The sequence below is a fragment of the Phlebotomus papatasi genome, chromosome 1, assembly GCF_024763615.1.
Source record: "Phlebotomus papatasi isolate M1 chromosome 1, Ppap_2.1, whole genome shotgun sequence".
Taxonomy (NCBI): domain Eukaryota; kingdom Metazoa; phylum Arthropoda; class Insecta; order Diptera; family Psychodidae; genus Phlebotomus; species Phlebotomus papatasi.
This window is the reverse complement of record NC_077222.1, coordinates 28,102,826-28,129,006: the sequence shown is the minus strand read 5'-3', so window position 1 is coordinate 28,129,006 and position 26,181 is coordinate 28,102,826. Positions and strand designations below refer to the sequence as shown.

At 30.6% G+C, this 26,181-nt stretch overlaps 1 protein-coding gene across 29 annotated transcripts in view; it reads right to left on the bottom strand.

Annotated features, from left to right (window-relative positions):
- Nucleotides 1-26,181, bottom strand: part of LOC129799549 (calcium-activated potassium channel slowpoke) — a 153,273-nt gene that overhangs the window by 84,791 nt on the left and 42,301 nt on the right. For 17 of the 29 annotated variants that reach the window (XR_008751520.1, XR_008751518.1, XR_008751519.1 and 14 more), the window contains exons 3-6: nucleotides 18,050-18,208; nucleotides 17,673-17,936; nucleotides 10,684-10,851; nucleotides 7,796-7,887 (exon numbers count right to left, since the gene is read on the bottom strand). Coding sequence is in view for 26 of the 29 variants with exons in the window: in XM_055843539.1 (XP_055699514.1) it covers nucleotides 7,796-7,887; nucleotides 10,684-10,851; nucleotides 17,673-17,936; nucleotides 18,050-18,208 (683 nt within the window). In the remaining 3 variants the exon portion in view is untranslated. Of the gene's footprint in view, nucleotides 1-2,890; nucleotides 2,983-7,795; nucleotides 7,888-10,683; nucleotides 10,852-17,672; nucleotides 17,937-18,049; nucleotides 18,209-26,181 lie in introns of all 29 variants that reach the window. The other 12 variants (XM_055843550.1, XM_055843548.1, XM_055843552.1 and 9 more) reach the window with 2 other exon arrangements.

Here is a 26,181-nt window from a genome sequence, read left to right as displayed (position 1 = left end):
TAAGGTGTTGAAATTGTATTCACAGTCACTTAAATCCTAAAAGTAAAGGACTAACAAAATTTAAACTTAATTTTATTTTTATTTTATTTTTTTAACTTAATTTAATTTTTAAGCCCCAAATAAACTCAGACTGATTTTCGATTTTGATGATACTTTGGGCTAATCCTCTATTGCCAAAAATTTACGGGTCGAACATTATCGATTATTATCAGCCTTAGTCTTTTTGAGGCTTTAGAGCCTGTACAAACCCGTAGATTAACAGAGAAACGGCTTAGCGTAATTATAACCGAAATAAACTACTACACGATTAAACTACATTTCCATTAATTTCCCAGTAAGACATTTGTCGCCTGAATTTATCTTTGTACGGGTTTCATATCTAAAGCGGTCTTCAGAATACAGGTTTAGCCCAGTTCCCGAACGTCTCACAACCGTAAATAGCAACCAATTTTATTTGTTTTTCAGAATCTTAGATAATTGTGCCCTTAATAATCCAATTTTAAATTTAATTTTTCCAAATAAGATCTTGACTGATAAGAAATTAGAGCGGTTAAGCCATATGACTGAGCCCAAGGTCTGTAGTGCCAGGCTTTAGACCCACGTCTAATACGGGTTTCAGATCTAAGCATTAGCCATATAGCTTAACGTCTTTATTTTCTTATCAGTAACAAATTTTTGGAAAATTTGGACTTAAGGTTGGATTACTAAAGGCAAATGATTAATTACATAAATTGCTAATCAATAAAATTAATTGCTATTTAGGATTTTGAGACATTTGGGAACTGGGCTAAACCACTAGTCTGAAAACCACCTAAGCCATATGGCGTAATGCCCTAGACACACTTACGACTTAAGCCGAGAGACGACTTAGTAGAAACTGATGGAAATGAAGTTTAACCATTATTTCGATTATAATTACGATAAGCCGTCTCTCGACTAATCCTTAGGTCTGTCAAGGCCCTAACTTATCTAGTTCCTTATCAGTCAAGGTTTTTATTAAAATGTTGACTTAACCATTTAAAGACGATTGGAACCATTGGAATACCGGTGTTTCAAAAAGAAAATTTTTCCCACGGCCTACTAAAGTTATGTTTTTCTTTTAGAAGTCAGAAAAGTTTTATTTTTTGTGACCCTTAATTTTTGATCCTCTCGTCCTTAAAGGGTTAAGATTGAATATTAAAAGACCAATAAAATTGGTTGTTATTTTAGACTTTGAGATCTTTCAGAACTGCAGTAAACCTCTTGTCTGAAGGCTACTTAGCTCGTGTAAGGTTTATTCATTTGGTTTAACTACGTTAATTTATCAATGAACTGAACTAGATTTTTCGCAAAAATTTTGACTTAGGTCATATACGCAATTAATACAAAAGACCGTTCTAGGATAGCATCCTTGGATCTAATTCACGCTCGCCCATTTAAGACGTTTCATTTTCTCTTTGTGGATTATAAAATCGAATAGTAAGAACTGAGCAAAATGATCACTTAAATTTAAAAAAAAATAGTAAAACCAATTTAGCCTAAATTTCGGGTGTAAAGCAAATTTTTGGAATGGTTCTAAGTTCTAAGCATTTTTTTTAGAAATAATTTAACCCAAACTAGTGGAACGTGGTAGGCTTCCGATCAGGTAGACTTTCAAATATTGATTTTTCTCAATTTGCAGACGGTCTGCACACTATCAAGATATTCAATTTTTAAGCCTTTTTGTATTGGGAAACTGAAAATGTTAGAACATTATAAGTCTTCTAGATAGACTTACGGCTTAAACCGAGAAACTTATGAAAATATAGTCTAATCCTATGGGGACACTTTCGGTAATCGCCAGTGGAAATTTATTTCACCTCAAGAAGAAAAACAAATTTTCTGTCTTGCTTAGAGTTTTCGGTCCGGATGTAGACCTTCTTCAGTGGCTACAAAAAGTTTTTCATTTATTTTCAACAACAATATTCTTACACAAGTTCGTTTCTTTTTCATTTGAACAATTTTTAAATTTCAACTCACTCGACTAGACTATGTTTTTTTTTTTGATTTCCTGAAGTTTGTATTTTTTCCAAAGATTCCAAAGATTTTTCCAAAAATAACGAACTTCAGGAAATCAAAAAACATAGTCTAGTCGAGTGAGTTGAAATTTAAAAATTGTTCAAATGAAAAAGAAACGACATTGTATAAGAATGTTGTTGAAAATAAATGAACAACTTTTTGTAGTCACTAAAGAAGGTCTACATCCGGACCGAAAGCTCTGGGCAAGACAGAAAATTTGTTTTTTCTTGAGGTGAAATAAATTTCAACTGGCGATTACCGGAAGTGTCCCCATAGAATCCAGCACTTTACGCGTGGGAACCTGATCACCTCCGCTTATCAGAAAAATCTTCTGTGAGAATTCAAACATAGAATATGGTTCAAAATTGTTGCATAGTGTTAATAAGGATGAATTTTATACAAAGAAAATTTAAATCAAATGATTTAAATGGACTATAATTAAAAAAAATAATTGCATTCATCATAAAGTGCAAAAAATTGATTAGGAATAAAAAAAAAAAGTATACAAAATGTTATTAGTAGTGAGCCTTAGTAAGCTAAACTCTCTTGTCTTAAGATGTTAAAATCATGTCTTTTGAAAGTGTGCCTAATATATTTTGTCTGAGTTAAAATATAGAAAATGCGAAGAACTTAATTGATTTAATTTTTATACTTTTCAAAATCAAACCAAACAAGAAAGTGTTTCAGAAATTTTTTGCGAGAAATTTTTGTGGTGTTTTTTTTTACTTTTAATTATTTTTGTATATAATAAATGTAGATTAAGTAATTCTAAAAGCGATCTTCAATTAAAAATTTTCGGTCAAAAAACAGAAAAAAATATTGTTTTTAGGTACATCATGAAGGTGTGGTGTACCTTCTTCGAATATCCTTGCTGTATGTGCCCCCGTACTTGTTCCTCTGGGCCGCCAGTTCAGTGATTTCTGGAATCCAACTTGCAAACACCGCCTACACAATTGAGACACAGCAAATCGCGTTTTTAAAAATGCACTATTACAGTTCTTTAGCTAGATCTTGATTTTGTTTATTACAAAACTATTATCTCAAATTTATGATTTATGCATTGTGCCTAAATAAAAAAGATTTTTTGTCCCTTTCCCCACATTGAAAGTTATCAATCTCTTAACTAAAAACACGTAAAATTCTACGATCTTAGTCCTACTTGGCGCAATTTTTTTTTAAATAATACAGATAATTTTGTAAAATTAAAAAAAATATATATATCACATTCATACACTTTCCATTCACACAAAATTTCAATTTTGCTGTAATTTTCTTTTGTTGTGAAAAAAATCACTTTTTTCTGTTACATATGTTCTTTCTAAAATAAAAAAAATAATAGTGAAAAAAATTAGGAAAAATGTGAGAAGAATTAATATATCTACGGAATATTTAAAAAAAAACTAAAGAAAAAATCATTAGGAGGGAAAAAAATATTCTATAATGTTAATTTAAATCTTATTTTTTAATCTAAGATTTTTTTTAATAAATTATCTTCAATCTCTTCTGTGAAATTCTCCTTTTCTGTCAAATAGTTCTTTCTAAATGTTAAAAAAAAGTAACACAATTTAAAAATTATTTCAACAGATTCAATCATTTATACGATTTTTTAAATTTAAAAATACAACAACGTAAGAGATATAAGCTACAAATGGATAAAAATTGGTAAAAGTGACAGAAGGTGGAATAAGGTTTAAGTTAAAATAAATGACAGTGAAATGGAGATTTAAACGATCATTTATATCCGAATTTATAATTAAATTATCTTTTTCTCACTATTATGCAAAATATTCATTCACTCATCCTCAAGCATTGCTATCAATTAAAATATTTTTAATTTCTTTTTTTTTATATTCTTTTCTTTTCTCTTTAATGAAAGATCATCGTTTATATAGAAAATGCGTGGCCGTATTATTATTCTTTTACTAATATTCCTATTGCTTAATAACCATTTATTATGTTATATTTCTTACGTTGCAGTATATTAATTATAAGTTGTTATAATTACAAGCAATACTGTGTAAAAATTTTCCACACCATTACATTGATTTAACAAATTGTTCATGGTTTTTTGTCATTTTGTTATTTTTCAAATTTTTACTGTCCTGTATTCCATTGTAATTTGGCTGAGATTTTTTTTATTCTTTTAATAATAAATTCAAATGAGACTATGATATAAATATTATAAAATAATAATAATAATATCCTGGCTTATTATTAGATTGCTCTTACTAAAGCAAATAAATATATATTAAAACAAAAATAAAGTAACACAAATTGTAAAATGTCAGTCGAGAAAATAAAGAAAAAGTGTGATCAAAATCTCTACAAATACAAAGACTTGAAGTTTAGAGAAAAAAAAATTTAAACTTTTTCTTCTTTCCAACAATATTTAATACCAAAATCTACACACCAAGAAAAAAATGTTTGTCAATGAAAAAAATAACTTTGCCAACAACTATTTGAAGAAAAAAAATGTTCTTGTTCTTTTTCAAAAGGCAACAATCCTTAGAGTGAAATTTTTTTTAGATAGAATATAAGTATGGAAGATAGATAGAATGAGACGCAAGTACTTGAAAAAAAGAACTTAAAAAAGAGAAAATAAGTTACAGATAGAAAACATTCGAAAAAACTGGGGTAACAGACTAATACTTTTTATCTAATACAAAAAACCAACAAATTTATTAGAAAGAAAAATCTTTCAACACTGAGTGCTCATTATATTTTTTTTTTGTGTTATTCCGTGTGCCACTGTGTATTGCAAAAAAAAACCAAATATAATTTTAATGTTTCACAGAATAATAAAAAAAATATACAACAGATAATGGCATCTTTGTGGAATACAAAATCGAAGAATCTTTTTAACAACAAGAAATTGTAAGGACGTCTACACTATTAGGTTCTTTTTGCAGTGATGGAAAACTCAGAAAAATGTGAAAACTAAAATTTATTGAATTTCGAATATAGAGTTTCATGTTAGTATAAATGCAAAAGTCGAAACTTCACTGAGAAAAAAAGAGGGTGCGATTAATATTTTTTCCTCAGAACTTTAACACTTTTTAGGTGTAAAACTATATCAACATTTTTTTATGTTAATTTTATACCTTTCTAAGGGTAAAATTAACATGAAAAAGGGTAACTTTAACCCCTAATACACCTAAAAAGGGTAATATTCACACAGATCTTGCATCAATACTGCAGGGTAAAATTAACATTTCCGGAATGTTATTTTAACTTTTTCGGATTTCTCTCAGAATGTAAGAATGCAATTAAAAAGTTTATTACATATCTCGATTATCTTCTACGTAAAATACTACTATTAAATTTTGTAAATAAATTTAGACAATTTCCTTCACTATGAAAATCTCAATTAGATGTAAATCTTCTTTACGTCAAACGGAATTCTTCATAAAACAAGTCAATTTAACCTTTCAAGAAAATCTCCATTTATTCTATGCAATAAATACGCATATGCATTATTTAGAGAACATTCTACTTAATGCTATTATTACTTTACTTAAACAGTATTCTGAAAATTGACAATTCGCATAATTGATTTGTAGAACATTCTTCATACCTGTCGTTTAACAATTCAAGACTTTCAAGGGTTTAATTATAGCCAAAATCATACTTTGAATGGCATAGCTTTAAAATTTAACATTTATTTCCTTATTCTAAAAAGTAAAGATTATCAAAAAAAGAAAGAAGTTAAGAATCCAAGCTTTGTGGAATGTTCGAAGACACGAGATAGAACTCCCTTTGAATTATCTTTTCGTACAGTTTTTGTGTCTATAACAGTTAACTGTCGATTTTATCTGTTTCACAAGTTTTATCAGAAAATCATTCCAAAAATTGAAAATTGGTGAACTTTTCTAATGATTTCACCCTTAAAATTGAAGCATTCTTATGCCCTAGACAACCTTATGCTCTAGATAAACTCATGCCCTAGACACACTTACGACTTAAGCTGAGAGACGACTTGACGTAATTATAATCAAAATAATGATTTGACTAAATTTCCATCAGTTTCCCATAAGCCGTTTCTCAGCTTGAAACGGGAGACGGATTAGTCAGATACCGACGGAAATGTAATACAATGATAATTTTGATTATAATTACGTTAAGCCATCTCGCGGCTGAAGTCGTATAAGTGTATCTGGGGCATTACGGCTTTAGCTGAAAGACGGCTTAGTGGGGAAACGGCTTTGTGTCGTAGCCGTAGATGTGTCCAGCGCTAATAATTTTAGAGTATTGACAAGGGGAGCTTGTATTACAAGGTAAAAAATATTTTACTTTATTATAGCTTATATCGATAGTTATAGACTGTCTAAAGTATATAAAAAAATGTTAGAAGGTAATTCGAACATTCGAAGTATTTCCGGGCAGGACTCGAACTCACAACTGTGAGAGTCGAGCCAGAGATCTCATCCGCCCAAGAACCAACGGTCTTGCCTATTGTGCCACTGAGACCCCCACCAATTTCGGATCAATAATGCAGGGTAAAATTAACATATCCGGAACGTTATTTTAACTTTTTCGGATTTCTCTCAGTGTAGGAATTCACAAACATTTACGAACATTTTTACAAAATATTGTTTTTTCTGTGTAGAAGTTGATCGGATTTGCATCCGATGGAGGCTATTGTGTATTCAATATGAATAACAAAACGTTGTTTTTTAGATAATTTTGTTTGATGCACAATTGGCGGTACGGGCGGTACCGATTTTTGTATCGAATATCTTTTACAGTAGACTCTCGCTAATTCGGCTCTTTTAAGATCGGGCTACTTTTTAATTCGGGCATCAGTTAAATTTGAAAAAAGTTTATAGACATTTTTTTAAGTTTTCGAATGAAGATAATATTCTGAAATTTGGCATGTTTCGTCTTAGTTATGATGTGATTTTGCATTATAAAGGGGATTTCATGAAATTTACCATAAATACGAGTATGTAAACTCAATATGTGTATACGGAAGAACAAAAAATCCTTGCATTTCAAACAATTTTCCGCCCGAATTTCTCTCTAATTCGGGTGACATTTTGGTCCCATAAGCCCGAATTTGAAAGAGTCTACTGTATCAAAATTTTTGAATCCCAACAGCTTCAGAGGTTCATCCAAAACAATTTATCGATACAAATTGCCGTTCATTTTGACGCTACAATCCAAATATCCCAATGGAATGAGTTAATCTGCTATCATGGAGTTCCTTATCATCATAAAAAACGATTGCCCTCTACTTCCAGTAATCATTCGAATATCCAAATTGATGGACATTAATTGTAGCTGCATATTTTCTACTTATCATTATCATCATCATTTTCAAGTGCTTATACCAATTGAGGTCTTGATCCCATGACACCCAGTTTAACAACCCACGCCTGTCTATCTTCAGTGAGAATAGGAATGGACATACAAAGTTTAGCAGTTTGACATTCTAACAATTCCATCAGTTTGTCATTTAAAGTTGTTCTGCTAAATAATAGTTTATTATTTAATTAATATTTAATTAGTTTAATATTTTTTTAATATTTTAAGAATGTCAAAGTGCTAGAATAAGATTGCAACTACTACAATTAACCCTTGTTATCCATTGCATTTCTACATTCGACTTATGCATTTCAACTAACATGAGACACTATATTCGAGCATAGGGTGAATGGTCAAACAAAAACAAGGAAATCAAATAATTCTTTTTGGTAATAAAAATATTTGCTGGAAAAATATATGTAATTAATAATAATTTGTGTGTTTTTTATTCTACCTCTTTCCGTGCTCTCTTTTCAATTCACCACCATATTTCGATCCACTACCAACTAGCTCAATAATCTCCGGGATACTGCTGGCAAACATTGCCTAAAATTTTATTTAATATATTTGTGTTCTTTTAGATTCTTCTTCAATCAACATATCGGCATGTGGCTATTTCTTTTTGTATCTCTATAGTGTTTGTTTAAATCTTTCTCTTTTTTTATATTGTTTTGTAAATCATTTGAACAGAAAGAAAATATATTTAATTGATATAGACAATATGTAAAGAACATATGGCAATGTATTGTTGAATTAAATTGAAAATAAATAACATTGTTATAATGTTAGAAAAGAAAAAAGTTGTATATAGACAATATGTAATACACTTTTGAACATATGTACAAAGAAGTATACTTTTTTCGTCAAATGCCAATTCATTTTTTTTTTCTTTTAAATAATACAAATTGTGAAGAAAAAAAAGTAACACAGCTATGTATATATCATACAGTTTCTGTGTCATTTTTCTTTTTTGAATTTTGCATCATCGCAGTCTCCTACACCATTCAAAATTGGAGCACTCTTCACTATGTCCTTTTAAATGGAGTTTCTTTGCTACAAAATTGTTGTTCATTAGGAAATTCAAGTGATAAAAATGGGTTTAGCTTGTGTATGAAAGCACCAAAAAATATGAGTGAAAAGACATCAAAATAAATCGATGATTTCGCAATTTCTTCAAAGCTTTATGGCTCTCAAAAATCAAAAATTCAAAAAACAAAACGGGTTTGAGTTCATTTACACTGCCAGATTAGATTTAAAATAGATTGTCTCAAAATCTAAATCTAATCTTGTCGCTTTAGACATTAATGTGGAGATTGAACTACAAATTTAGGTGGGAAAACTTTTCTTTTTGAGGTTAGGAATTCTATAAATATATAAAAATATTATTCTGTCTGATTTGGAAAATGGATTATCCATGTTATCACTTCTTTTTCTCTTCTAAATAAAAAAAAACATACAAAATGCTCTGAATTTAATTAAAAGTCAGTTTGGAATTTCAGGTTATATTGTACATAACCTTAAAACTATAAGAAAAAAATATTCTATTGCAAATTTCGTAAGACTTTGCTTTCGAATACGATTTTTTAATCAATAATTTGACGTGAAAATAATAACTGTGCAGATTTTTGAAATACTTTTCATTAGAAATAAATATTTAATTTTTTTATTAGTTTTTTTATATACTTGAAAAATTTTTTTCAAGTGTCAAATCTGGAACCAAATATGGCCTATATCGAGGCTCTACTGTATTTCGAATCTTTAGAATTTTCGGTGGTATCCGAATTTTTGAGGTTAAGCTCAACATAACCTCAAAAATAAAAAATAACGAATTTTCCAAACAAGAGAATTTTAAGGGAAATATGAATGATTTTCCTGGAAAACTAAAACAAAACGAGGGTAAACCAATATCAAATACTGTTTTGAATCCTTTTCATGTTAATCCACATCCAAATTCAAGATTAGTTTCAATCTAATCCAGCGCTGTAAATAACCTCAATAATTATAAAACCAAAAAACAAAGTCAAAAATTGTCGAAGCATTGGCATTTACAATTTTTTAAGGCTCATTGAGATTTCTAACCCAAATGTAAATTATCAATTTAAATGTATTATTTTTTTTCTTTGTGAAGAAAAAAAACTAATTCCCAGTAACTTATACATATTACAATGAGATGTAATCCAATTTTTATCTTGAAAACAGAAAGTCGCTTTTGTGGATCGGTCAATTTTGATATAAAGAATTCGTTAAATATGCAGCAGCCAGCATACAACGTGCAATCTCTTCTAAAAAAAATAAAATCTCTAAAAAAAAAAAAAAGAAAAATGGTGATCATGCAATTTTAAAAGGAATCTATACTCTTTTGTTTTTAAGTTATTACTACGCAAAATCGAAAAGGAATTGCTATAAAAAAGAATAGGATAGGGAGTGACAAATTATAAAAAAAAAATACAAAATTGATTTTTTAAAGTGAATAAAAAGCAAAAGAAAACGTGATTGAATGTAAAAAGAAAGTTTCACTGAAGTTCTTTTATCTTATTTTGCATTAAAGCTTAATATCGATATTATTAAAAGATTCTCTCTCTTTTCTTTATCACCACATTCACTCATATACGTCGCGTTGTTAAACTTCTTTGCTTCATTTATTTTTTTTTTTATAAAAATAAGTTGTTTTCCTAAAAGGTTTTCCTTCGATCATTCTTTGAAAATTGTTACTTGGCTTTTGCTAAGTATTGATATTTTTTAATTATTATTTAACATCAAGTAAAAAAAAATATACTAAAGTGTGATAAAAGTTAAATTAAAATCGACATTTAAAATGAAATTATGTGATATCTATAATTAAATCATAATTCACATAAAATGTTCCTTTTAAAGCTTAAATTTTATCAAAGAAAACAAAAACAATAAGAGATGGACTATAATGATACACAAAGCAATGATATAAAATCTCCTTTTTTTTAAAGAGATTTCAGCTTAAGCGACTGATAAGAAAACTGAAAATTTTTGAAATGGAAACAAACAAACAAACAAAAAAATACAACGAAATGTTCATTGTTTTGCTTTTCCATGAAAAGATTCCTACTTTTTCTTCAGTTTAATTATCCATCTGATTAGAAATCACCTGCAGAATTTTCACATAATAAACTTCTCAATATGATGGGTTATCTTTTCATAAATGAACGGCAGAATATTTCTTTTTTTTTTTGTGTTATGTTTTAATGTTCTGCTTGGAGAAACACAAAAATTGTATATTATGAGAGGATAAGAGATAGATAAGAAAAGGTGATTTTTTTTTCCTTCATTCTTGAATTTTAGGAGAATAAGAGAAATTGTTTCACTCACCAAACCGACGAGGAGGAAGAACACCAAAAATGTTCGTCCTAGAACTGTTTCACAGTAAACATCACCATATCCCACCGTTGACATTGTTACAATTAGGAAATACACGCATGTCCAGTAGGACAATTGCTGAGGATTATTGAACTCTAAGGGATCACCGGAATTCTCCAGCTGAGCAGAAAGAAAGAGAAAGTCAATATTGCAAAACCAAACCAAAGATTTTAGGACTTTTTAGATGTCAGGCAGTTTCGAACATTCAGACTTTCTTTACAGCTATCCTAAGATATACAGTGGTGGCCAATAAAATAGAATCACTCCTTAAAACTTGATTTTTTTTTAACTTTTGGTAATTTTTTTCTAGTAGGGTAAAGTGGTACAAGTTGGACAATAATGGTACAATTTGGACAGGACTTTTTGTCTTGATAAATTTAGTACTTCATTTTTATTTGTATATTTTTAATGCTTTAGTTTTATAATTTGGTTCCTTGTGCTTAAATACAAATTTTGTACTGTATTTATCAAGAAAAAAGCCATGTCCAACTTGTACCAGCGAATTGTCCAACTTGTAACACTAATTCCAAATTATATCACGTTACCCTACACAGTAAAAAAATTTACAACCACTACGATTGGTAATTTTTGCACGAGAGCTATGGTTGTAAATTTTGTGTATTGGCAAAGTTGTGTATTTTCAATTTTATAAAATGGCTTCCTGTCTATAATTTTGATTGTAGAGCAATTTTGTTCGGTTTATTTGTATTATCTGTGATATGTCTCGGTATTGAACTAAGAAAAAAAAAGAAAAAAAGAATAAAAAAAGGAAAAAAAATAAGAGAGAGTCTGAGACTTGAACCCATAATCTTTGCGTTGATGGTCTCGTGTTTTCTGCCTGCGCTACCAACTTGCTTACTTCTTTTAAGCAAATGGCCAAGAGTTGCATCGTCAATTTTTCTAATTTACATGATGCTTCCTCTGTTTTCTGTTATTACATAATTATTCCTAATTTTTCACGACTGAGGAACATTTTAAGAATCCAATGAATGATTCCAGAAGACAATTAGGCAGTTAAAAATGCAAAATCTATCTGAAATCTTAGAAAAATTGCAATAGTAAACAATGGAATTTTGACAGTTCTCACACAAATTTTCCAATACACAAATTTCCTTACACAATACATAATTTTACTAGCATTATGTTAGTATCGTACCACCACTATGATAGTAATTTTACAATTTACAACCATATTGCTTGTGAATTTACACAACTTTTCAAATACACAACTTTATTTCTCACACAATTTTTTACTGTGTATATACACAGTAAAAAAATTTACAACCACTACGATTGGTAATTTTTGCACAAGCGCTATGGTTGTAAGTTTTGTGTATTGGAAATGTTGTGTATTGGCAAAGTTGTGTATTGTCAATTTTATAAAATGGCTTCCTGTCTATAATTTTGATTGTAGAGCAATTTTGTTCGGTTTATTTGTATTATCTGCGATATGTCTCGGTATTAAACTAAGAAAAAAAAGAAAAAAAGAATAAAAAAAAGAAAAAAAATAAGAGATGGTCTGAGACTTGAACCCATAATCTCTGCGTTGATGGTCTCGTGTTTTCTGCCTTCGCTACCGACTTCCTTACTTCTCTTCAGCAAATGGCCAAGAGTTGCATCGTCAATTTTTCTAATTTACATGATGCTTCCTCTGTTTTCTGTTATTACATAATTATTCCTAATTTTTCACGACTGAGGCACATTTTAAGAATCCAATGAATGATTCCAGAAGACAATTAGGCAGTTAAAAATGCAAAATCTATCTGAAATCTTAGAAAAATTGCAATAGTAAACAATGGAATTTTGACAGTTCTCACACAAATTTTCCAATACACAAATTTCCTTACACAATACATAATTTTACTAGCATTATGTTAGTATCGTACCACCACTATGATAGTAATTTTACAATTTACAACCATATTGCTTGTGAATTTACACAACTTTTCAAATACACAACTATATTTCTCACACAATTTTTTACTGTGTATAAGAAATTTTTTATTTAGAAGTGTTAAAGTAATTGCCTTACGTTGAAAAAATACAGTACTGACTGCAAAAGGTCTGTATTTTTACTTAGAATGCGTAAAAGTGATGTTCTGCTTGGACAAAAAAAATAGAATCACTTTCATTTATAGTCATAAACTGAAATTCATTTCGAATATTTCAAAATTGACAAAATTTTAGTGTAATGTCAGTAATTATTTAGTGTCTTAACAATTAATTTTCCAAGTTTGGATAAATGCAAGTATGAGAAATTGGAAAAAATGTAGAACTTTCTTGTTAGAGGCTCTATTAGATTTTTGAGGCTAAGAAAGCATGGAATGGTCGTAAAAGTCATAGCTGACCACAGTAAATTACGAAAATCAAAAATCCATAACATAATATAGTGTTTACGTAAACATAAGACTTGTCATTTTGGCTGCCACCGGTTCCACGGGTCAATCGTATTAAGAAAAAAACAACAATTCAGGATTTTCGAATTGTTCAATGTTGGAAAATCAACCTAGCATTTCTTTAGAAGGAATTCTATGGGACAAAGAAAGTTGAAAAGGTCCTTAAGTAAGTTCTGGCGAAGTTAGACATAGATTTTTATCAACAGGGTTACTTAGAAGGACGAACATGATGACGCGATTAATTACCTTAATAAAAGAAGTTTGAAATTCCCAATAAGTAACAAATCTGGAATGAAGCTAATCATAAAAGACTCCTATTTTATGATGAAACTGAATTTGTTCAACATTTTTTCGAAGTAAAATGCTGTATAATGGCTCCTCTCGGACAAAATTTTTGAATTTATGGCATACAAGAACAACTATCATTTTTTCATGTTTCAAGGATTTAAACACTATGTTTTCATGTTCGTCTTTCAATGTTATACAAATGATCGAAATATATTTCTAACTTAGTCAGGACTTATCTAAGGACCCTTTCAACTTAATTGTCCCATAAAATGCCTTGCGATGAAATGCTAGAATAATTTTACCACATTGAACAATTCGAAAATCCTGAATTGTTATTTTTTTCTTAATACGATTGACGCGTGGAACTGGTAGCAGGCAAAATTTCGAGTCTTATGTTTACGTAAACTCTATATTGTGTTATGGATTCTTGATTTTCGTAATTTACTGTGGTCAGTAGGGTGTTCCAAAAAAATAGATTCTTTTGTCCCGGCCGGAAAATTGTTCTATATGATGAGACAATAAAATGCTTTTTAGACAAGAATAAGATTGGACGCTGTTTAGAGGTGGCTCAACGGCAATCTTTGTAGTGAAAAATCACGAAAATTCACAAATTCGCCAGGAATACATTTCTCTGCGGAAGACTTTTGAGAATTTCTTCTCAATATTTTAGAGGAACATTGCTCATTTAGTGGACAATGTTTTTGCAAAATTTCATTGAGATCGGATAAGAAATAGATTTTGAAAAAAAAATTGGTAAGTTCAAAATGTTCAGAAATTAAAATGTACCATCTCACATATTCGCTTCTAATTCATGTTCTAGTGATCAGAAATTAATCAATGAGGGCTTGTTGGAAAGCTATTGAGTTATACTACAAATTTAAGAACATACCAAGTTTGGAAAATTATTGCTAGGTGACTCACATAAGAAATTTCACTAAAAATCACCAAAATTTTACCCTAGAGTTGGTCACTTGAAAATTCATATATACAGAAAACGTAACAAAACATTGAGGTGCTGTCCTTTGCTAATTGTAAACGATACTTAGGACTACTTATCATATACATGAGCCCTCGCTCCGACCACTAGAAATGCCTCACTTGTGTGATAGAGGCTCCTTGCAACACTTAATACAAACGGTCAAGATTACGCTTAAAACTGTTTATGATTGAACTTCGCGTGATTTTAAGCACATTTACCGTTTTCTGATTGAGCTGTGAGTGATTTTAAGCGCATTTACCGTTTTCCGATTGAGCTGTGCGGGATTTTAAGCGCATTTACCGTTTTCTGATTGAGCTGTGCGTGACTTTAAGCGCATTTACCGTTTTATGATTGACACTTGAGCAGTTCGAAATTCGAACAGGATGTTACTTCCACAACCTTGCGAAAGTATTAGAAATAAGAAAGTCTCTTTTTTGGATCTTCAAATAGATTTTCGAATTTTTCAAGATCTACTTCTATACCGAAAGATTCTGTTAAGAAATACGCTCTTCACAGAGCCTTTTTAAACCTTAACATTGAAAAATCATTATTAAGAATAATTCGATGGTATTTTCGTACATGGTCGAATGTGCGCCTGGGTAATCTCTTCAAAAATATATCCAAAAATGAAAAAAAATCGCACGACGCGTTTTTGACTAATCAAAAACAACATGGTTTTCGAGCAGAGAATATATATTTTAGAAACAGCGTGTAATACCTTTTCGAAAATCATCTGAAACTATAAGATATGTTGAGAAAGAGGTCTCCGAGGGTTTCGGAAAATCGAAGGATAATAATACCGCTCTCTCTGTGGAGTTCAAGCAGTAAATATTATATGCAAGAGTTCCAGCTATTCGTAATTTTTTTTCTATTCATCGGTTTATAATCGATTTGAATCGATTCATTTTGTCTCCAAATTTTAAACGAAATAGCGTAGAATACAATTGGATTTCGGAAAAATAATTAATATTGGTAAATTAACAATTTAAATCAGTTTAGACCGCTTAGACTCATCCGGGTTGACAAGGCCTTATACACCTTTTAAACACGCTCTCTAGAACGGAATAACATTTGAACTCTGGATATGGACAAAATATCCGAATATACAAAATCTAAAACACATCCAAAACGAAAACGAAAATCGTACGATGTGCTTTCGATTATCTAAATGCAAAAAAAAAGAAATTTTTTGAGGATTATGTTAATGATTCAAAAAACGACTTATGAGCCCTAAAAACTACAAGTCGCTATCTTTAACTGTTTGTCTCTTTGGACAGATGGGTAAAAAAAATCGAGACAGAATTTTGCATTATGTACTTTGCATCTCTGTGAAATTTTTGCAATAAACAAATCAAAATAGTACACGAATTTTAGTTTAGATTAAATTTTTGGTTATAATTTATTTGAATGATTTGAAAGAACAAACACCCTTGCTGAACTCGTAAGTAAACTTTTTCCAGAGAATCTTATGCTATGTGATTCTAGTTTCGAATGCAAATTTCTTTCCGCATCAATACGAATATACAGTGAGTGTCAATAGTTTGTTGCCTAATGGATGTTTGAGAAATCAAGTGAAAAAAATGATAGAAAAAAATACTTTTCCAAATTTTTCTTTTTGCAGATGAGTTCCTTGTAATCCGTAGATATTATTTATAGTTTTCAAAAAAATAATTAATTTTATTTCATATCAAAAATAATTGTTTTCCAAAAGTTGGTCATTTTTGAAAAATCAAAAGTTTGTTGCCTCATTAAAAAAACTAATTCAAAATGGTGAAAACGTGCAACCAACTTTATGTAAACCGGTTACATTTTGAGCTTATGTCATTTGATAGGCAAATGGTGGATTTGTACATTTTTGAGGCTGTCAATGTTAAATATATAGGTGTAAGAGTGATGATAAATAACAAGAAATAATCAGTTTTTTGATAATTCATAATTTAGGTTATAATGGCAAATTACAAAAAGTTGAAAGGCGGGATATTGTCCAGAGATACTGCTGGAAGGAATCGGCGTCGCTTAATTGCCAAATTTTATGGAAATTCATGAAAAGTTATACATAAAATGGTCAAATATTATAGTTATGAGGCACGAGTACATCTGAAAAACGCTACTGGTAGACCCAGGGTTTCGACTCAGAAAGTCGATAATCGCATTCTAGGTATCTCTGATAGTAACCCCATGATGTTTGCTTCAAAAATTCAAAGTCGGCTGGTTCTAGAGGGCATACAGGCTTCAAAACCAACCGCAATTTAATGAAAGTGGTAAGAATAATTACTTGGTTTGCAGGTTTCCATTGGTAAACAAAACCAATCTGGTTAAAAGGTTGTAAATTCACTTGGAGCATGCTAAAAACGTAAAAATACAACCTCTTACGCAGTTTGGTTTTGCTTACCAATGGAATCTTGCGAGCCAAGTACCTATTCTTATATTTTCTTTCATTTTGAGTTTGATTTTCGAAGCATTTGAAGCCTGTATGCCTTCTGTAACCAGCCGACTCTGAATTTTTGAAGCAAACATCATGGGGTTACTATCAGAGATACCTAGAATGTGGTTATCGACTTTCTGAGTCGAAACCCTGGGTCTACCAGTAGCGTTTTTCAGATGTACTCGTGCCTCATAACTATAATATTTGACCATTTTATGTATAACTTTTCATGAATTTCCATAAAATTTGGCAATTAAGCGACGCCGATTCCTTCCAGCAGTATCTCTGGACAATATCCCACCTTTCAACTTTTTGTAATTTGCCATTATAACCTAAATTATGAATTATCAAAAAACTGATTATTTCTTGTTATTTATCATCACTTTTACACCTATATATTTAACATTGACAGCCTTAAAAATGTACAAATCCACCATTTGCCTATCAAATGACATAAGCTCAAAATGTAACCGGTTTACATAAAGTTGGTTGCACGTTTTCACCATTTTGAATTAGTTTTTTTAATGAGGCAACAAACTTTTGATTTTTCAAAAATGACCAACTTTTGGAAAACAATTATTTTTGATATGAAATAAAATTAATTATTTTTTTTGAAAACTATAAATAATATCTACGGATTACAAGGAACTCATCTGCAAAAAGAAAAATTTGGAAAAGTATTTTTTTCTATCATTTTTTTCACTTGATTTCTCAAACATCCATTAGGCAACAAACTATTGACACTCACTGTATTTGCCAAGAAAATAAAATTTCCCAGCATCTTTTACATGTCCAAACTGCCTGCTCACCATAAAAAAAAAAGAAAAGGAAAGAAAATAGAAATTGAATTTACCAAGTGAATAATTCCAGCAGCTGTTAACCATACGGAAATGAATATGGATACGAGTTGAGCCAGTCGGATTGAACTTGATGTTTTGAGGATGTTGAGATATTGTAAAATATCCGGAACGGTCATAAGACGCAATGCTCTCAAGAAACGCAGACCAATCCATGTACGATCTAAGTATATGGATACGAAGGACGGTGGTATTGTAAAGTAATCTACGAAACTATACATCTCTAGCATAAACCAAAGTTTATCCGATGCCGCTATGAACTGCAATGAAAGAGATAATGGGGAAAAAAATTGATTTACAGAAATAAAGCAATCAGGGTTATACTCAAATCTAAATTGTCAAGAGTTAATATAAATTGGACAAATATACTTACTCGTATAAAAAAGTAAACCATAAAAAATATGTTGAATGCCAAATCGATTTGTTGTGTAATATTGTTGCTCCATGTTTGGCATCTCTCCACTTCCTCGCTCGAAGCATCGATAAAATAAATAATAAGGGATGCAATACTGAGGATAAACACAAGTACCACCTTTAAAGAGAAAAAGAAAAAACAAAAAAAATCACATTATTGAAGAGATCTTCAACTTTTCCTTTATCAGGTCTATATCATATTTTTCCAGTAAGACATTTTAATTTATCAGGACAAATATCATAGAAACACGTCCGTGCTGTTTGGCACAATTTCGTGAGAATCATGCCAAGGAATCGAAAGGCTGACATTTAAGAGAAACACAAAATCTCCTGGAAATAAAGCACAAATTACTCGCAAATTGCTTCTCAAATGTGTTTTAATATTACTAAATTTCCAGTAGTAAACTTTCCCAGCAATATTTCACGTTAATAGAATAATTCTTTGATTTACTAACTTTTTTTTCATTTGCGATAATAAAAGCATAATGCAATTACCGTAAAATATGTGGCTTTATATAAATGTGAGAGTAATTAGATCATACATAACCAAAGAGTCAACAATTATGAAAATAAATTAGCATAAGTTCAGAGTTTTATTATGCTAATATCGATTTTTAATCAATATTCGCTTGTAATGCACATAGGGTAAGTGTGCCAAATTCCGGCATAGTTGCATGCAAGCGCCAAAGTCTCAAGTTTGAAATGTAATATATCTTTAATAGAAACTTTTTTTTCATTCCTTCTACTTAAGGAGTGTTGCTTAGAACCTTGTAGACAATTTATCGTCTTTATTTACTTTAAAATCATTCTTAATGCATTTTAAAATGAATAATAATGTAAACATAGCTTTGGTGCCCTATTTCGGCCACCTTCATTCTCATAGTTCCTTGCTCTTTAGGAATTCTTCCAATACCTTTTTCACGTCATCTCGTTTGTCGAAGCTACATTTTTTGTTATTATTTTGCATTGTATAATCTCTACAGTATGTAAAAGCTAAAAATTCATGGAAATTTGAGGAACAAAAAAGGTGGCCGGAATTGCAAGCTGGCCGGAATTTGGCACACTTACCCTATATTAGCCGTACATTAACAATTTAATTTTTTAATATTATTACTATTATGCCCAACGCACAATAACTTTTGTTTGTAAACATGTTTTTAAAAATTCCTATAAGAAGGAGCGAGATGACTAGATATCTAGATCTCTCATTGAAATGTCAAAAACATGTTTACAAAACAAAATTTATTGTGCGTTGGGCATAATGCCATAATAATAACTTTTGTTTAGTAAACATGTTTCTGACATTATAATGAGAGTGAGTGAGATCTAGATCTAGTCATCTCGATCATTCTCATGGGAAATATTGAAAATATGTTTACAAACAAAAGTTGTTGTGCGTTGGGTATTATACATTTGAAGAGAAAACTTTAAAATAATAAAAATAAATAAATAATGTATATAGAATAAAATTTTATCAAAAATGAAAATGAGGATCTAAAGATACTTAATTTATCGTTCTTAGCGCTACCAGCGGCGTTCTCATGAAGTTTTTTTTGATGTTTTGAAAAGTCACGAAATTTTATGAGGCCTTTAAATTGCGCTATCGATTATAAAATTTTGACAGTTAATTTATTATAGATGGGATACAGTATTAATGATGTTACAATTTTATATGATTTTCCGTAAGAAAACAATTTTTCGCTTTTAGGTTATAATTCTTGCAAGCAACGTATATACAGTCGAGTTCCTCAAATTTGAACGACGGTGAAATTCAAAATGTAAAATTTGGGGTTACATGAAAAAAGTTTTGCGTGGAATCTGAATTAGAAACATTTTTCTCTAATGTTTCCTCAATATATTCAACAAATTCAATTTATTTCACAATAAATTACATTGATACATTTTCTAAAGTTACTTTTCTTAATTTAGTGAAAGTGCATTTCACATGAATTCCGTTGCATTTTTGAAAATATTGTTCAAATTTCAGGAGTGAGAAATGTCATCTATACCCCCCAAATGTTCAAATTTGAGGAACTCTACTGTACAATTTCAATGATTTCAACTATAAGAGTGCAAATTTCGAGTTTAGAAAGTTTCGAGTTTGAAGATAGGTCCCTTTTTGTCCGTGAGTTCTCTCTAAAAACTAGAGAGTTCTCCCTACACAAAAAAAAATATTTTGTAAAAATGTTCGTAAATGTTTGTGAATTCCTATGGCGGAGTTACAAAATGCTCGTGAATCGTATAACCCACAAACAAGTTCGTAAAAGTTTGTACTTTTTCACAAACATTGTTCGTAACATTATCATTTGACGAACATTTTTTGTACTTTTACAAACATTTGTTCGTAAATGTTCGTAAACACACAAAAAATGTTCGTAAAATTTTGTCATTTGTTCGTAAATGTTTGTTTACCTGTCGAACATTTTACGAACATCTACGAACAAATGACAAAATTTTACGAACATTTTTGTGTATTTACGAACATTTACGAACAAATGTTTGTAAAAGTACAAAAAATGTTCGTCAGATGATCATGTTACGAACAATGTTTGTGAAAAAAGTACAAACTTTTACGAACTTGTTTGTGGGTTAAACGATTCACGAGCATTTTGTAACTCCGCCATAGGAATTCACAAACATTTACGAACATTTTTACAAAATATTTTTTTCTGTGTACTACTAAACTCCCTACTACTCAGTATTTAAAGTGGCCTGTTGGGCTCTCGGGAATTAAAGAAGAATGAAATATAAATGTAAGTCTACAAGAGGACTTCTGGCGTTTTTTCTAGACCCACCAGGAACGCATCTTGGCGTCCCTTTCTTAGTGAGTCAATTGAGGGTGGTTGCGAGAGGTTGACATGTTATACCCTATCCCAAGCATCGTAACAATACGAACAATTATCCTTCAATTTCATTGGTCTCTTGTGGGAAAGATGATTTAACCTGAGTGACAGAATGCATAAAATTCCCCCGATATAGAGCAATTACATGTTAAATTGGATCAGTTTAGAATAAATGTCCTAATTCAAAACCATTTCCAGACGCTTTAACTTTGACAGAAGATTCAGCACATTAAGTTAAATTTTTTTCTGAAGTATAATAACTTACATAAATTTGCTCCTTGACTCTTCTAGCATGTTACTGTTTAGTGAAAATGCTTTAAATATAATTTGAAAACTTCTTAAATACAAGAAAAACACACAAGTGTAAAATGCTTCTATTGGAAACAAATTAATCCAAATGGAGACAAAGTTTCTAATTGAAGACAAACAGTGTAAGTGAAACCGCGACGAAAGGTTTCCAAAACCTTGTTGAGTTGCTCTTGAGAGCAGGATTTGTACTTATTCCTGGTCTTTTCTCCCTTCTCATCTGAAACAATAAGAAAATCTCTCCAAAAGAATCATATTTCCAGGGTTTCCTATTGAAGCATTTGCAGACACTTCAGAAAAATCCTTTTTGTTCACGAAATAGGTAATTATTTCATTTGAAAACTTCACGTACCGTTAACAATAAAGATTAGCACTTAATTTAACTAAAATTAGCCAGAAATATGACATAAATATTAAACAAAACGAATAAACAAGAGTCACCTCATTATCTTTTTCATTGGAAAACATGGTCGATCGATAAAAAATTCAATGGTGAAAAGGTACACTTTTAATTTTTCTCAGAAATTAACAAAGTAAAATTTGTGAATATGAATGGATTTTCGCTTTATTTGGAGCAAAATTAACTAAATAATGAAACTATGGTATAGAAAATATATAAATATAATAATTTAGTGCTGTATTTATCATGAAAATAATGACGTTTCCATTTGGAATAGAGAAAAAATTTCATTTGGAGAATGTTTTGAATATAAAAATTTGTTTTTTTTTAATTGAGATAATGGATTTAAACTATTTTGAGACTTTATGAAACTTACACAAAAATATAATAGAACGTGGAATTCATTACACAATTTTAATAACATATTTATAAGTTCAAAAACTTAAAATAGTCAACACAAGGTCTTTAGCAGAGTTAAACTACTTCAGAACATTGAAAGATTATTATAACGCTTTAAATCTTGTCATGTATGTAAATTTCGATTTCACGAAATTTAACTAGTGTCTACCATGTATGCCGGACACTTTATGGACCAAATTTCTTTTTTTGCAGACGATATGTTTCATCATTTTATTGTATTGATTTATTGAAGTAAAACGTCTTGTAACCAAATTCGGTCAAAACCAATTTGACAAATTTAAATTGGTCAGCAAAAATCCAAATTTTGATCAGCAAAAACCTAAGTATATCTGCCAAAATCTGTGAATTCAGATAATTCAAAATACAAAATTGTCAAAATTCACCTAATAATCTCCTCCCTCTCTTGCATTCAAAAATTTGATTTAATCGAATTTTGATATTGTGAGGACTAAATTTAATTTATACTGCTCAGTTCTACAGTTCCGTATATTAAAGAATTCTAAATGGTTCTAAATAAGCAATAGGATGAAGTGGGATACCTTTGAATTGGGGCACTTTTGAAATAGGGTCTTTTCTCTGATTTTTTAATTTAACTTAAATTTATCATAATGAAATTTAGTTTCACAATTGATTTGTGAATCTAAATTATATCATGCTAAGGTCCAGGACCAATTAAAAGTAGAGAAAAAGTCCAATTTTAAAAGTACCCCAATAGAAAGATGCTCCATTTCTCCCTGCATTAGTTGATATTTTGAATTAAATAATTTATGAGATTAATATTGTTTTACCTAAGTAAAATACGTCATGTATTAAAATCCAAACAATTTATTCCTGCATTTGCATTGCCAATCATCTTTGCACAACATACCTGATACCTATTGACAAAATTCTATAATTTTAAAATGCACTAAAAAATATTTTCTCAAATATATTTCTTAACAGAATAACAAATCGACATAAAATTAATGAAACACGTCCGCAAGCAACACGTTTCACAACCCTAATCCCATAAAAATCGCTTTGGGATCTAGCCCAAACACAAATGTATTGTCGAGGTAAAGATATTGCGCATATGAAATGAATGTTTAATCCCAAATACCATATCTTGACCAAAATCCTGAATGAGAATAACTTAATTTGCTTTCTAAATTCTCCGCCGTTCATAAGATAAAAATTCATAAACCATAAGGCAAAGGCTTTATGCAAATCCGCAAAGGGTAAGATTTATATTGCTGAATCCCTTTCCCTATAAATTGACTTTACCACAGTTCTCTTTTGGTCCTATATGCACCATCAAATCCATAAATTGGTTTATCCCTTTTCTATTGCAATACCAAATTGCAAAAGATAATTTCATTTATGAATTTTCAAGTAAGTTGTTCAACAAATTAAAACTTTAATTAAATCCTATCTCCAATGGTTTTTGGTGTTATAATGTATTATTGCAAAATTAATTGAATTGAGCCACGGTACCGGGATAAGAATGGCATTCAGGGAGGAAATAAAATTTGTAGTAATTTAGGTATGATACTTCATTTCTCGCACAGATACCTATAATAATATACATAGTTTTTCTCTTGATGTTGTTCACCTATAAGAGTTACACAAGAAAGAAGTATAAATTTCCCATCTTGGCTATTTCATTGTCTCTCGACTTTTCTTCTGACCCATATCTTCCATTTCCTCTTTTTCTCTCTTCCTTTTCTCGCCCTCTCTTCACTCAACGTGAAACATTGCAACCAGGCGTCTCCACTGCAAAGTTTTCCACTTAAGCTATATGTATAAATTCCACGTTTACTGGGTGAATTGTGTGCCACCCCCTCAAAAACAAACCCCTAGTGGAGTAGTACTGAGAAAAATCAATAAATCTCCCTCTACTAGAGTGCAAGTATATATACAGATATATATATATATATATGGGAATGCTTCCTCAAGAGCCACAAGAGAAAGAGGAGAGAAAGTTTTTCGGGAGTAGGGGAAAGTACTCTAGGTTGGACCAGAAATATGAAGTTCAAACTTGATGAATTTTTTTCTGGGAAAATCGAAAATGAATCCCAATTTTTATTACACCGAAAAAATCTCTAGTTTACTGAGACCCTATGCTTATATCACTTACCATTCAAAATCCCTTTGTATCCTTTTACGAGGTAAATAAAAATACTACGTCGAATTGGTCCAAGGCATGGTACAATTTTTGCCTTCGAATGTGACGGTACATGCCTTTGAATCTAGAATTTTCTCTGAAAATATTTCTGTGGAAACACTAAACGATCTATTATTGATTAGCAGGAGGTCTAATACACTCACTCTACTCACTAAAATTATCACTGCAGTGAAAAACGCTAACAAAAAGAATATTTTCCAATTTTTCTGAAATACTGCTTTTCCAATAGGAATAAATTGTTGGAAAAGCCATATTATCGATATGACAACCCTAAAATACGACTGTAAAAAGGGTGATACTTCATGCCATTTTGAAGTTAATAAACTGAGGTTAGGGTAAGTGTGCCAAATTCCGGCCAGCTTGCAATTCCGGCCACCTTTTTTGTTCCTCGAATTTCCATGAATTTTTAGTTTTTACATACTCTAGAGATTATACAATGCAAAAGAATAACAAAAAATGTAGCTTCGACAAAGGAGATGACGTGAAAAAGATATTGGAAGAATTCCTAAAGGGCAAGGAGAATGAAGGTGGCCGAAATAGGGCACCAAAACTAAGTCTATATTTTTATTCATTTTAAAATGTATTAAGAATGATTTTAGAGTAAATAAAGACGGTAAGCTCTTTACAAGGTTCCCAGCAACACTCCTTAAGTAGACGAAATGAAAAATCAATTTCTATTAAAGATATTACATTTCAAACTTGAGACTTTGGCGCTTGCATGCAACTATGTCGAAATTTGGCACACTTACCCTATTTTGTTTCCGGAAAGAGATAGAAACAAAATATTGGAAATTGTTTCCTAAATGATATCAATCAAATGTCTTGCCTTTTTGTGATCCTGCAAGATCACCATGGTGAGCAATGAAATAACACTAGCCATGTACCGACTTGAAAACTTTAAACATCTTCATCAGATCATCATTTCCGGACTCTCAGAAAAACAATACACCACACAATCTCCTTTCTGATTGGGGTGAAATGAAAGTAAAGTTGCAAAATTTGCTATTTTCCTCACGATACATGGAATAATCCTACTTTTAAGTAAGTAGCGCAATGTGAAGCAAAAAATTCAAAAAATGTGAGGTTGTGGAATAACCAAATAATCAAATGGCGGTAGTGTTACTAGATAAGCATTCGAAGGCATGAAATTCTTAAATTCAAAGGCAAGGTATGGGTGGTTTTGCAAGTTATCCACCACCCACAAATATGGTATCCTTCTCGAGAAAAACTATGATGACGATAATGAACGTTAATTAATTCTTTATCATTCACACTAGTCACTTTTTTACAAAAATCATTTTAAATGGGAATAAAACACATGTAAAATTCAACATTAAAATGAAGCTATGGGTCCATTTTCAATTTTTCTTATAAGAGCATAAAAACGAATCACTAGGCTCTCTATTTTTGGAGGAGACTCGTAATTCATAATAAACTAAGTATTATTTGATAGAAATGTGTAAATCTTTTAGAAAAACCAAAAGAAATTCACATTATTCGAAGGCAAGAACGTTCGAAGGGAGAGTACTTTCCCCTACAAATGATAGAAAATTTGAAGAGAAGTATAAGTATAAGTGAATATGGATGAAATTGTGTGTAAATGTTTCTGTGTATAGAGGAGGATTTAGAAGAATAAAATGTGTCATAGACCCCTCTGCAATGGAAATGATTTTCCCACCATATAACATGCTCTTTTGCAGTACTTTAACCCCTATATATATCACCATGACCTGGATTCATCATCAATTCATAAGCCCTCCCCTCGAAACAATACAGTCACACATGAAAGCTCTTCTTTCGACGATGCGGCAATATAGAGAAGGAGCTCTATAGTCAACAATTAGTCCACCTAATAAACTCCACTGTCCGCACATTAATTTGTATTACAATGCAAGTCACTTTCTTCATTTCTGCCCACGACACATAATACCCTATCCTTACTTTTGCACCACAATTGT